Here is a 14,073-nt window from a genome sequence, read left to right on the forward strand (position 1 = left end):
GAACTGGCTCGGTCATAGAAGACAAAAGGGTAAGCAGTGGAAGGGTGTGTTTCTAAATGAGGACTGTGAGTAGTGGCATTCCTCAGGGATCAGAGGTGGGACCTTTGTTGTTTGTAATATATATGTGATTTGGAGGAAAATGTAATTGGATTCATTAGTAAGTTTGTGGATGACACAAAGGTTGGTGGAATTGATGATAGGGATGAGGACCATCAGAGGATACAGCAGGATATGGATTGGTTGGAGAGTTGGGCGGAGAGATGGCAGATGGATCCGGACAAATGTGAGGTAATGCATTTTGGAAGGTCTAATACTCATGGGAAGTATACAGTAAATGGCAGAATCCTTAAGAGTATTGATAGGCAGAGGGATCTGGGTGTACAGGTACACAGGTCACTGAAAGTGGCAACACAAGTGGAGAAGGTAGCCAAGAAGAAATGTGGCATGCTTGCCTTCATTGAGTTTAAAAATTGACAAGTCATGTTGTAGCTTTATAGAACCTTGGTTAGGCCACACTTGGAATATAGTATTCAGTTCTGGTTGCCACACTACCAGAAAGGTATGGAAGCTTTGGAGAGGGCACAGGAAAAATTTACCAGGATATTGTCTGGTATGGAAGGCATTAGATACGAGCAGTGCTTGAAAAAACTTGGTTTGTTCTCATTGGAACAACGGAGTTTGAGGGGCGACCTGAAATGCTCCTGATGTTTTCTCATTTGATTTAACACACTTCCAGGTCCAGCGTGTATCCAGCCTAACCACATAAAGTCCTGGCCCCAAGTTAAACTGCACTAATTTAAAATAACACTCAACATTTTAACACCTGTTTTTTTTCCCCTTTGCACTATCAACCTTTGAATTTAGGAAATATAAACTAATAAGTTTTAATTGCTAGGGAGTTTGATTACCCCAGACCAGAACTGTTCAATTTTGATGATTTTGCATCACTGCCTTGGGGCCATGTAGCTTTTCTCACTTATCAAGTGTGAGTGAGCCTGCTAACCAAGACCATGTCATGTGATGTACTAGTGTCCCCCAGTTCACCATGATATCACATTGGGTTAACATATCGACTACTTAATTATTACACATAATTAAACTACTAATTGTAAATAATTAACAAACTTCGACTTATTTACACGCCTATGAACAGACTGCTGATGGATATGCAGGCTGCGATCCCGTTAAGTTCTGTGAATGCCTTTCCTGCTCCCTTCCTGCCTCTTCCGGACCTGGCTGTGATTTAACGGCCATTGGTCAAGGACTTGGGTAGCCTATGTGCTTTCATGCCAATTGCGGCTCTTAAAAGTAAATCTTTTGGCTAACTGGAGAAAATCTAAGAAGCCCAATAAGTACAAGGTGGGAGTCGAGTGTGTCCTTCACAGGCCTCCTTTTCAGTTAAGAAGCCCCACCAAGGTTTCCCCAACCCCCTTTTCCTGAGTGTCTGCTAACCACTGACCGATGCACCTGCTACCCACTCATCCATTCTTCTGGGCCCTGCCCCACCACAAAACCCTCAACTTAACTGTCATCTGGCAGTTTTTTGTTGGGTCAGTTACAGTCCTGACAATGGCCACCACTCCCATATGGAGGCAGAAGTCTCATCCCTAGCCATTGAATGCCTCTCTGAACATTAAATGGCTGCAGAGTAGCCCGTTGTAGCAGGACTGTGTTCACTGTCGATTTTTCTGAGCTGGGCAAGAAGCCTTGCCAATTGTGAAACCTTACCCACGCGGCCAAACATCGTGAGTCAGACCAGACTATGAGTATCAATCATCAGTTCAATTGAATAGACTGCCAGAGTCAAGATCAGTTCTATCCCTAACCATCATTTACAAATAGGGATTCCAGCGGAACCTCGGTGGCTTCCCATTCTCCCCAAATTTAAAGATACCTGGTTAACTAGCATCGTTTTGGTTTTCAAGGCCTCATAGTTAGAATAAATCCCTACAATACAAAGGAGGCCATTTGGCCCATTGATTCTGCACCAAAAACAATCCCACCCAGGCCCTATCCCACAACCCCATGCATTTACCTTGCTAATCCTTCTGACACTAAGGAGCAATTTTTCTTAAGCATGGCCAGTCCATCTAACCTGCATATCTTTGGATTGTCAGAGGAAACCGGAGCTCCTGGAAGAAATCCATGCAGATACTGGGTGAACGTGCAAACTCCCCACAGTCGCCCGAGGCCAGAATTGAACCCGCATCCCTGGCACAATGAGACAGCAGTGTTAACCACTGTGCCGTGTACCACCCTTAACCATCCAAACAATAGGACAACCTCTTTCCTGAACTCATTGTTATCTATTTTTTAATCCGGTTACTAGAGTACTTACTAGAGTAAATTTATCTTTTTTAATTTTGTATGTGTGCAAATTAACAACAATTTGCCATTTTAAAGGTTCTACTGCTACTAATTACTAGAGTATTCTCTGCAACAATCACCATTGCAGTCATTTGAAATTCCAGTAAATTGGCATTCATATTGGAATGAAGTGTTCACCATGAATTCTGACACTAAATACAGCATGAGAACACTGGAATTCCAATGACAAATCAGCCGACCTGTTTTCTTCAAATAATCATCTATTAACTTTGCCTGGATAGCATTATTAATATGGTAAGTGATATAATGTGAGACAAGAATTATGTGCATGGTGTTTATTTACTTTGTTTTTTCCTTTAATTTGACAGGTCAGCAAATGTGAAAAATTTGGATATGGAGTAATGGTTACGCAGGTAGCTGCTACAGCTCCTGGCATTGTGGCATTGCAAAGTTCAGGTAAATATTAATTGAAGAGATATCTACCAAATTGAGTATTTTTCGCCATTTAGGACCATAGAATGGTTTTATATGTTGCTTTTGCAATATACAGTGAAAGATGCAGGCATAATAAGTAATACATTAATCTTTAGAATGACAGTTGAACACTATTCTGATCACATACATTTACATAATCATCAAAAAAGTATTATTTAGGCTATTTCCATGTAATTTTCATGTCAAAGTGGACAGAAGATCTGTTTATATGCTTCAACCAATATTTCTATAACTCATTGCTAAGAATTTTGTGTAACAGTAAAATAATAATTGCACCTTATTTGATCCTCACACCTGTGCTGTTGCTAATGCTTCAAAAAGAGCCATCAACCCTTAATATCATATTTATGTGATTTCCCTCTGTCCTTTTTATATTTTCCATTCCGAATACATATCCTTTTCTCTTTCAGATGACATTAGAATTTTTATGGCTCAATAGCTCAGTAGTAACTTTCATATTCTAACAAATAGTCATTGGTTAGTACAGAGCTTGAGTATTGCTGAAAAAGAGACATGCTGTTGGAGTTTTTTGTCTTGCACTCACCAGGACATCTACACAAGGTAAACCACCGTAAAAAGAACAGCAAATTATACTGCATGAGAAGAGTGCTAATTGGTTGACAAATGGAGTCTGATTAGTAGAGGCATTATCATAGAAAATACAGCTGAGGGCAGTTAATCAGCAAGCTTCCATTTTGAACTAAAACCAGGCAGGTTGATTCTGATTGGTCAAGGCATTGCCATGGGGAATGAACCAAGGAATAGTGGTTCCCCAAGTTTTTTTTGACTAAGAAAGTCATAATTCTGTTTGCAAAGCACTGGACCCTGTGTGTGAATATATGTGGCTTCTAGCATGTCTAAGTGAGCTGATATTTCAAGCACAAAAATGATACATTTGAATCCGTGCAGCTGCACACAATATATTCCTTACACATCTTAATGGACTCCATCCTACGCTGAAATTCACCTTTGAAATGGAACAATCAAATGAGCTATATAATTTGTCTTATTAGCAGCCTATCAGCAACCTAATTTTCTCACCATGCAAGCTTAGGGCACAAAAAGGCATTCTGTGGAATAATGGATACCCTTATTAGATTGCTCTTTATTGTGCAAACTAATGAATGAGTCTCAGATTGTCACCTCCAGCCTTGAAAAGTTTCCAGTCTATCTTACCCTAGAAGGGCAGGTGTCTCAAATGCTTGAACAACAGTTGAAGCTAGCCATTGCATGCTGTTGCTATGCATTAGCAACATGAGTGGTATTCTCCGCCAACAGGATGCTACCATCAAACCAGGAAGACGTCTGGTTTGATTTGAACAGTTAAGTAAGTATTCTGTACTGCATTCTCCGTGCATTCTACCAATCAGAAAGCACTTACCAACCATCCAGCATTCTCTTCTCGTGTTGTATAATTTGTTCTCTTTATTGTTGGTTTACTTCGTGCAGCTGGTCCTGATGAGTGCAGGATGAAAAGGTTTGGTAGAGCATCTACTCCTGCTCCTATTTCTTATGTTATTATTATGTCCTTATCTCTCTTTTCAGCATTATTCTAATAATTCTGTGTGACTAAAATATTTAATTGCCTTAATATTTTCATAAGTTTCTTTGTTCCCTTGTAATCATTGTGTCAATCAAACTTTCGCCACTTAGTCTCTGCAAACTTTTCTTAATTTTGATTATCGCTATTATATTCACTCATAACTGTCCACTTTCAGGTGAGTAAAATTCAAAAATTTGAGCCTTTCTTTATAATTATAACTTCTAATTTATAATATTACGTTAGCAATTATGTACCATACATTTTTCATCACTGGCATATTCTTTGAAATGCCTAAACGTCATACAGTATTTAATGTCTAAACTCAGTTTGACATTATGTTCATTGTCTTGTCTTTATATAAAAAATAGAATTTCAGTTGTCTTTTTATAACTTTTTCTACTTGTGCTTTCACCTTTACAGATCGTGGAACATAAACATCAGCATAGATCTGTTGGGCCAAATGACCAGTTTCTATGTTGTAAATTTAATATCATTTCTGGTCTGTCATCCTGTTAAGAATTTAGGATTACTATTATTTTTATCAAAACATGCCAGTTTTCAATTTTCTAAGTTGAATAGAATCTGCCACCCACAAGTTCTGAATTCGTCCCCACAGTTTGCCATGGTCGCCAGTTTGGAATCACAACAAACTTGCTGCATCTGTGTAGAAATCATTTTATATGCGTGAAAGAAATCTTAGTGTGAATCCCAAGGGCATTTTCCCTTTGATTTTTAATTTCCCTCTCTTCTCAAGAAAGAAAATTAATAGAAGGAACGGAGGTGGGGAAGGCAATGACATTCAAGTAGTTAAGTTACTACACTCATTTCAACTTCCCACCTCTACCTTGTTTCTGCTGGGCGCAGTGTGTTAAAATTCAGCCTTCTGTGACTTATAGACATACTTGAGATGAATCTTCCAGCCAGTTGCGTGAGTATTGCAGCAGACCAGGAGACATCAGCGGAGTCCATTTTGCGGGCTTCCTACTGGACATCATGGCCTCTGCACATCTCTGGGACCAAGTTTTTCAGCGTCATCAGCTCTGCGCCGGAAATCGGCGCAGAACTGATAGCATTATGGAAACCGCAATTTGCATCTGGTTTGCAGGCCCGAGTCTGAAGTCTCCGGGCCCACTAATGTCTGCACCACCCACCCCCGCCCCCCAACCCCGCCAGGAATGATTCCCTCCAACAGAACTTACTCCTGCACCCCACTTAAGGGGAACAGGCAGCCCGACCCCTCCCGATGGAAGAAAGGCCATTGAGGTCCCCCTGGGAGGTCAGAGGTAGGGGGGAGTGCTCCTTGAGCAATGCCACCTGCATCTCAGTACTGACCAACTGGCACTGCCCGCTGGGCATCGGGCGGGGTGAGGTGGTGATCTGGACTGGCCAGAGTTAAGGGGGGGGATATAGGGGCTGGCTGGGGAGGGCCAGGAGGACAGTGGTTGTGGGGTTGGAAGGCCAGCAATGGGACATATGGAGCTTGCCAGCGATCAGGAGGCCGGCAATGGTGGGCTAGTGCACCTGAGCCGATCTCCAGTCTGATAGATTGATGCCTGCACAGTAGCCAGCTCAGCGCTGTTCTGCCAGCCTCTCGGGCAGGAATAGACCCCAATCACAGACTTGCAGAGTGAATCACGCTAGGGCACTCTGAAAATGTTGGAGATTCATTCTGAAAATTATGCTAAAAAAGAACGGCAGGATTTACTGCCATTTTCCCCACACATTGGGAACTTAGAATGTTTTTTTGAGAGAATCCCGGCCAATACATTTAATGGACGGAATTTATCAGATGGATGAGAGATTTGCTTTTATTTGCAAAAATATACTGTAATATATTGTCAATCAAAAAGTAATATATGCATTGAGTAAACATTCAACTGCTGGAAAGTTGGAGTATATGGATGAGTAGATAGGTTCAGCCACATCAATTCCCTGAAAGTACAAATGCAAACACATAAAGACAGAAAAAGGTCTGTCACATAGACATCTGTATTAGAAGAGAAAGGAGCTAATAACATCTTACAAGACATAGAGTACCATGTATAATATGAAGCAGCTAATTGTAGAAAGATCATTAAAACCAGTAAAAGTAGTGTCACCAGGATAAACTTGATTGTCAGAAAAGACTTGCGATACTAGACTTTTAATGTGAGATTTCAACAGAATAAATTGATTAAAACTATTTCTTCTGTTTATGGAGTCGGTGACAAATGTTCATCAATTTTAAATTGTCACTGAGATTGACGAGTTGCTTCTCTAATTCTCATAGCTCCTGCTACCAGCTCAGCTCATATCAGCGCTGCTTTAAACCTTTCTCTCTACGCTTCTTCTGCATCCTTCTCTTTTAATTCCAGGGGTGTGGGCATCACTGTCTGGGCCAGTATTTATTGCCCATCCCTTACTGTCTCCATTTCAAAGGGCATTTGAAAACCAACCACATTGCTATGGATCTGGAGTCATGTGTAGGCCAGACCTGGTGTCACGTGTAGGCCAGATCTGGGAAGGACGGAAGATTTCCTTCCGTAAAGGGCAGCAGTGAACTAGATGGGTTTATACGACAATCGACAATGGTCATCTTATTGTCTTTGTTTTACTGGGCCGCTTTATGCCTACTTTCCTATTCACCTAATGTCAGCTTTCAGCTCCCAGTGCAACATATAGAAAATGTTTAGCAGCCTTTCTTTTGCTTCTTACCTTTCCCTTTGGTCTCTGGAGTGCAATGATAATGCTCTTCAGTTGGTTATATAAAAAAAGAGTGAAGGAAATGGGAGAATAAGTGTTTGAAGGTAATGTAAAAGAATGGAGAAGGCAATGGAAGTGAAAAGGTCATGGGAAGGGGTAGTGAAGGTGATTGAAGACAGAGAGTTTTGATTGCTTCAGATTTACTGCTTCCATTAGTTGCTGGGCACCCTGGTAGTTGCAGTCCTCCCAAGTCTTCAACAGCCCAGCCTATCCCACAGGCTGCATGTTGCAGCTACTCTCATTGTCCTCATACCTCAGGTCTGTCGGTCTGATTGCTTGTAGCAACTCCTCTGTTTTTTTATAAAACTAATTTCTCAATACTCTCAGTATTCAGACTCCCCTTACCATCACTACTTTACAAATACAATTTCCAGATTCTTCAGCCCCCATCGTTTTAACAAGCATTCCTGCATCCCAAAATTTATGTTTGCTGTTGAAAATTTAGAATCTAGCTTTGCCAACTGTGAATAATATAAAAAAGTCCCATTGTTCTTCCTGCCAGCACTTTTGTACATTTCGTTAAATGAATGTTGCCAAATATTCAGGTCTTATTTCTTTCCGACTTGTTGACATCGGCTTTTCACATTTTTGACAAATGTAAGCTGCAGGTAATGAGATTACACAGGATGAAGAAAATATATTTGGTAGCAAATCATATGTGAGTAACTTCAGCTGTTCTGACAACCTGTTTGACATGGAATATCTTATTAGTTAATGTGATACATGTTAGCTGTCAGATTTTCATGTACTGTATTTTTAGTGTGTCATAATTTGAGCAATAAAATCTATTTTTTCTTTTAGGGTTCATTAAAGCCCTTGTAATGGAGTTGTGGTCCGTTCTGGAATGTGGAAGAGACGATGCAAGAATGATCAACCCCAAACCAACACCAGTGGAACCCATAGACAGAAGCTGTCAGAAGGTGGGTGATGTGCTTTCAATTTCAGGTGATTCATATCCGAGCCAAACTATTCCAGGTTAAATAGATACAGTACAGTAATTTGATCAGAAGCTTTCTGTGTCTCATGCCAGCTTTTATGTGGTGTCTTAGACTGCCAATTTCCAATTGGACCAAGGTAGTTTTCTGCTGTATACATATTGTAAAATAAGTGTAGACAAGTTAAACAGAAGATTTCTGTAGCCAGAAAGAACTTTCAATTCATTAGTCTAAGATGAATTGGAACATGGATTACAGTACCAAAGGCCCAATACTGAACTAACCAAACAGAAAGTTAGAATTATGAAAGGTTCTGATCTGATAAATTAGATCCAGAGACTCTTTCTACTTGTGGAGAAGAACAAAACTAGAACCATCAATATAAGAGTCATCAAGAAATCAAACTGGGTATTCAGAAAAAGTGTTTACCCAAAGTGGTGAGAATGTGAAGCTCACCACCACAGAGAATAGTTGAGGCAAATAGTATTGCTATGGTTAAGGGAAGCCTGGCTATAAGTATGAGAAAGAGGGTTATGCTGATGAGGTTGAATAAGGAAAAATGGAAGAGGCTTGAGTTGAGCATAAGCACCAGCATGGGCTCATAAGGCAAAATGGCCTGTTTCTGTATTGTATGTTGTATGCAATTCTGTGTAACACAAATGTTTTCATTAACTTACATTAAATAGAAATCTATCTCTTCTACATGTTAAGACAATGTTAAATTTTGAAAGTTGTAGCAGTTTGATTTATATTGAAACCAGGGTGACATCGTGGCACAGTGGTTAGCATTACTGCCTCACAGCGCCAGGAGCCCAAGTTCATTTCCGGCCTTGGGTGACTATCTGGATGGAGTTTGCACATCCTCCCCATGTGTCTGTGGGTTTCACCCAGGTTCTCTCGTCCATTTACCCCATATCCTTAGACTTTGACCCCTGGTTCTGGGCACCCACACCAGGAACATCCCTCCTGCATCTACCCTGTCTAGTCCTGTTAAAATGTCATGGATTTCTGAGATCTCCTCTCATTCTTCTGAACTCCAGTGAATATATTCCTATCCAACTCAGTCTCTCCTTGTACGTCAGTCCCACTATCCCAGGAATCAGTTTGGGAAGCCTTTGCTGCACTCCCTCCATAGCAGGAACATCCTTCTTGGGATAAGAAGACCAAAGCTGCACACACATTATTCCAAGTGTTGTCTTACCAAGGACCTGTATGACTGCAGCAAGACATCCTGCTCCTGTACTTGATTGCTCTCACTATGAAGGATAACATATCGTTTGTCGTCTTCACTGCCTGCTGCATCTATATGCAGATGTACAGTCTACAAGATTGTCTGGTGAGTTCCTGCAGTACATCCTGCAGATGGCTCAATACTGTTACTGGCTGTCCGTGTTAGAGTGGATAGAGTGCCAATCAAACAGACTGTTTTGTCTTGAATATTGTAAAACTTCTCAAGCCTTGTTCAAGCTTCACTCATCCAAGCAAGCTGAGAATGTTCCATTACATCTGACTTGTACCTTATAGGTTATGGAGAGGTTTGGGGAATCAGGTCCCACCCAGGTTGTCCCCCATCCCTCCAGCCTGGGTCCCTGGTGCTGTGAGGCAGCAGTGCTAACCACTGTGCCATTATGTCATCTTCTCTAGATTCTCTGTTGCTGGAGATGGACATTGACTGCATTTCTGTGGTACGAATATTACTTGCCACTTGTCAGCCGAAGCCTGGATATTGACCAGGTCTTCCTACATTTGATATGGACCTCTAAAAATGCTCACTTATTGAACTTCCACAACCATTTTGGCTAGAGAATTCCAAAGATTCACCACACTCTTGAGTAAAGAGATCACTCCTCATCTTAGTTTGAAAATAAAAAGTAGGCCATTTAAGACTATGTCCTTTGGTTCTAAACTAACCATCCAGGGGAAACATCCTACATATATCCACCCTGTGAGAATTTTGTAAATTTCTGTGAAGTCACCTCTCATTCTTTGAAACTGTAGCAAATAGGCCCAGTTTTCTCAATCTCTGTGTAAGACAATCAGGTTAGTCAAGTGAACCTCTGTTGCGTTACCATAGAATCCTACAGTGCATTAAGAGGCCATTTGGCCCACTAAGTCTCTGAAAGAGCATCCCGTAGGCACTCCCCTCTGCCCTATCCCCATAACTCCACATATTTACTATGGCTAGTACACCTAATCAACACACCTTTGAACACTAAGGGGCAATTTAGCATGGCCAGTCCATGTAACTTGCATACATTTGGACCAAGCTGGAAACCGGAGTTCCCAGAGGAAACCGATGCACGCACAGGGAGAATGTGCAAACTCCACACAGACAGTCGTCCAAGGTCGGAATTGAACCTGTGTCCTGGCATTGTGAGGCAGTAGTGCTAACCATTGTGCCATCATGCCTTCCCTTGATAATGTGGCACCATTCCTTTCCTGAGATCAAAACTGAACACAGTACTTCCGGTGTGGTTTCACCAAGGCTGTATACAATTTTAGAAAGACATCTTTACTTCTGGACTCAAATCCCCTTGTGATGAATGCCAGTATAGCATTTGTCTTGCTACTGATTGTTCCGCCTATTTGCTAACTTTCAGTGACTCGTGAACAAGGGCAACAAGGATCCTTTAGACCCCAACACTTCCCAACTTCTCTCACATTTAAGAAATATCCTGACTTGGGGTGGAATTTTCTTAAAAACTGGCCAAGTGTCAGGTTTTGACTGAAAACCGGCATATTTGTCCCCAGAGGAACAGCCGTGTTTCCTCTCCAGATCTTCTGACACTTAGTCAAAAAAAAAAGGGAGCATGTTTTACACTGCCATTCTTGAAGGACAGAGCCTAAAGACCATAGAGATTCAGGTGCATTTTCCCAGGGTGCCCTGCTCTCAAAAAGACAAGAGACAGCCCCCCACACTGCACCCCCCTTCCCTGCTCTGGCCACAGACATCAGGTAACCGCCGCCTCACCCCCTTATACAGTACCAACCTCCTAGGGGCCTCACTGGCACGGTCATTTCAACACCAAACCAGTGTGACGGAGCACCTGAACCCCCAGAAGCTATGGCATTAAGCTGTTTAGGAATATTTAAATCCATGCAAATTGATGATAGTCAGGTTCACACCCTCACCATGTGTGAACCTGATTACATAGCCGGCGGGGGACTGGGAAGATCTCATTCTGAGATCACCCTGGCACAAATCTCCTTATGGCTGAGTAGCCTTCTCCACCTCATGCCATGTTATGCAAGGAGGCCGTATCTGCTGGCCAGATATAGAGAGAGGTAAAGGGAGGTTGGTTCAGGGATGCGAGGGGAGGAGAGGAGGGGGTGAAGGGGACTGTTCAGGATGGGAATCGCAGCTGGTGTGTGTTGTGTTTAAGCCTTCAGCCTGTCCTTTAAACACTTCACTGCCCAGAGCTATTCAAGAATGTCTTGGTTTTAAAATCCGTTGCAGCACAGGCTACTCTGCAGTATGTCTGCCTTACAGACTTTTCACATCCCGGAATGAATGTAAAGGCTTTCAGATTTCACAACTGTTCAATGCCCTGAGATATTATAGTAGAAGGCTCTTGTGTTTTAAAACCTTTTCACTGCCATGAATGATTCTTCTGGCTGCGTAGCAAAGAAACTGGCCCAGATGGGGTACCGGGGAGCCTCTGAGAAGGAGGCTCCCCCTCCTTCTCAGAGGCCATGGCAGTTGGTTCTCATTTTTAAAAGGCAGTAGTGATTTTCACCCCCACGTGACATCACACTGTGGGGCAAGAACATTCATTGAGGTCTGAAGATTCAACTGCAAGCTTGCGAATGAGATTAAAATTCATTCAGATCAGGTTCTTGCCCTTCCTGGTTGTGAACCTGATGGCGTAATAGTGGAGGGCCCAGAAATGACGGCGTTCTGAAATCTTGCCAGTGGAAACCCTGTTTTTGACCTCTTCAGATATTTTGTGCTACGGAAAGCAACTGACCCAGAAGGGGTATTTGGGCGAGCACTTAGATCCTGCACGGACAACTGGCAGGGGTATTCACAGACATCTTCAACCTCTTCTCACCAATCTGAGGTCTTTACCTGCTTCAAGAAGACAGTCATCATCCCGGTACCAAAGAAAAGCCAGCCAATGTGCCTTAATGACTGTTGTCCAGTGGCTCTGACATCCATCATTATGAAATACTTTGAAAGGTTAACCTGGATCCACCACAGTTTGCCTATTGCTGCAACTGGTCCACAGCAGTCGTCATCTACCTGGCCCTACACACAACTCTGGAACACCTAGATAACAAAGACACCTATGTCAATCTCCTATTCATAGATTACAGCTCAGCCTTGAACACTGTTATTCCTATGAAACTCATCTCCAGACTCCAGGCCTGGGGCTCAGCTCCTCCCTCTGCTACTGGATCCCAGACTTCCTAACCCCAGACTGCAGTCAGTAATGATAGGCAACAACACCTCTTCCACAATCATCCCCAACACCAGTGCTCCACGAGGCTGTGTCCTCAGCCCCTTACTATACTCCTTATACATCTGTGATTTGAGGTCAAAGAGAAAAAGGAAGCATTTGTCAAAGCTGGAAGGCTTGGAATATACAAAGCAAGTGTAGAATACAAGGAAAGTTGAAAGAAACTTGAGCAAGGAGTAAAGAGGGCTAAAAGAGGTTACGAGAAAGCATTGGCCAGCAGGATTAAGGAAAATTACGAGGCTTTTTAGACATGTATAAGCAAGAGGGTAGCCAAGGAGAGAGTTGGCCCACTCAAGGACAGGAGAGGGAATCAATGCATGGAACCATCAAATGCATCAGTATTCACCACAGGGAGGAATCTGGTGGATGATGAGCCTAGGAAAGGGTGTGCAGGTAGTTTGAGTCATGTTAAGATCAAAAAAGAGGTGGTATTGGGGTTCTTGAGAAACATTAAGGTAGACAAGTCCCCAGGGCCTGATGGACATGCCCCTGTCTACGTCGACAGGGACAAAGTAGAAAGGGTTGAGAGCTTCAAGTTTTTATGTGTCCAGATCACCAACAATCCGTGTGTTAACCAGGGTTCAGGACAAACACATTCCTCTTAGAGTGAAGGGCAAGGCTTGCAGAAGTAGGGAACCCTGGATGAGTTGGGATATTGAGGCGCTGATCACGAAGAAGAGGCACGTGACATGTATAGGGAGCGGAGATCAAGTGAATCACTTGAAGAGTATAGGGAGTGTAGAAGTAGAGTTAAGAGAGAAATCAGAAGGACAAAAATGATTGTTTTGGCAGATAAGGCAAAGGAGAATCCAAAGAGATTCTACAAATATATCGAGGGCAAAAGAGTAACAAGGGAGAGAGTAGGGCCTCTTAAGAATCAACAAGGTCATCTGTGTGCGGATCCACAAGAGATGGGTCAGATCCTAAATGAATATTTCTTATTAGTATGTACTGTTGAGAAAAGCATGGATGTTAGGGAATTTGGGGAAATAAATAGTGATGTCTTGAGGAGAGTACATATTACAGAAAAGGAGGTGCTGGAAATCTTAAAGAACATCAAGATAGATAAATCCCTGGGACTTGAAATGTATCCCAGGACATTGTGGGAGGCTAGGGAGGAAATTGTGGGTCCCCTAGCTGAGATAATTGAATTATTGATTGTCACGGGTGAGGTGCCTGAAGATTGGAGAGTGGCAAATATTGTGCTTTTGTTTAAAAAGGGATGCAGGGAAAAGCCTGGGAACTACAGGCCAGTGAGCCTCACATCTGTGGTGGGTAAATTGTTGGAAGGTATTTTGAGAGACAGGATCTACAGGCATTTAGAGATGCACGTACTGATTAGGGACAGTCAGCATGGCTTTGTGAGTGGAAAGTCATGCTCACAAATTTGATTGAGTTTTTTTGAAGGGGTAACCAAGAAGGTAGATGAGGGCAGTGTAGTTGATGTAGGCTACATGGACTTTAGCAAGGCCTTTGACAAGGTACCACTTGGTAGGTTGTTGCATAAGGTTAAATCTCATGGGATCCAGGGTAAGGTATCTAAATGGATACAAAATTGGCTTCTTGAAAG

General features: G+C 42.3%; 1 protein-coding gene across 10 annotated transcripts in view; it reads left to right on the top strand.

The window, feature by feature from the left end:
• The window catches only part of tbc1d32 (TBC1 domain family, member 32), a 292,534-nt gene that overhangs the window by 125,099 nt on the left and 153,362 nt on the right, over positions 1–14,073 (top strand). For all 10 annotated transcript variants that reach the window (XR_013887018.1, XR_013887019.1, XR_013887020.1 and 7 more), the window contains 2 exons: positions 2,697–2,784; positions 7,910–8,028. Coding sequence is in view for 7 of the 10 variants with exons in the window: in XM_080192537.1 (XP_080048663.1) it covers positions 2,697–2,784; positions 7,910–8,028 (207 nt within the window). In the remaining 3 variants the exon portion in view is untranslated. The remainder of the gene's footprint in view (positions 1–2,696; positions 2,785–7,909; positions 8,029–14,073) is intronic.

The sequence above is a fragment of the Carcharhinus amblyrhynchos genome, chromosome 7 (genome assembly GCF_965287045.1).
Source record: "Carcharhinus amblyrhynchos chromosome 7, sCarAmb.v2.hapA, whole genome shotgun sequence".
Taxonomy (NCBI): domain Eukaryota; kingdom Metazoa; phylum Chordata; class Chondrichthyes; order Carcharhiniformes; family Carcharhinidae; genus Carcharhinus; species Carcharhinus amblyrhynchos.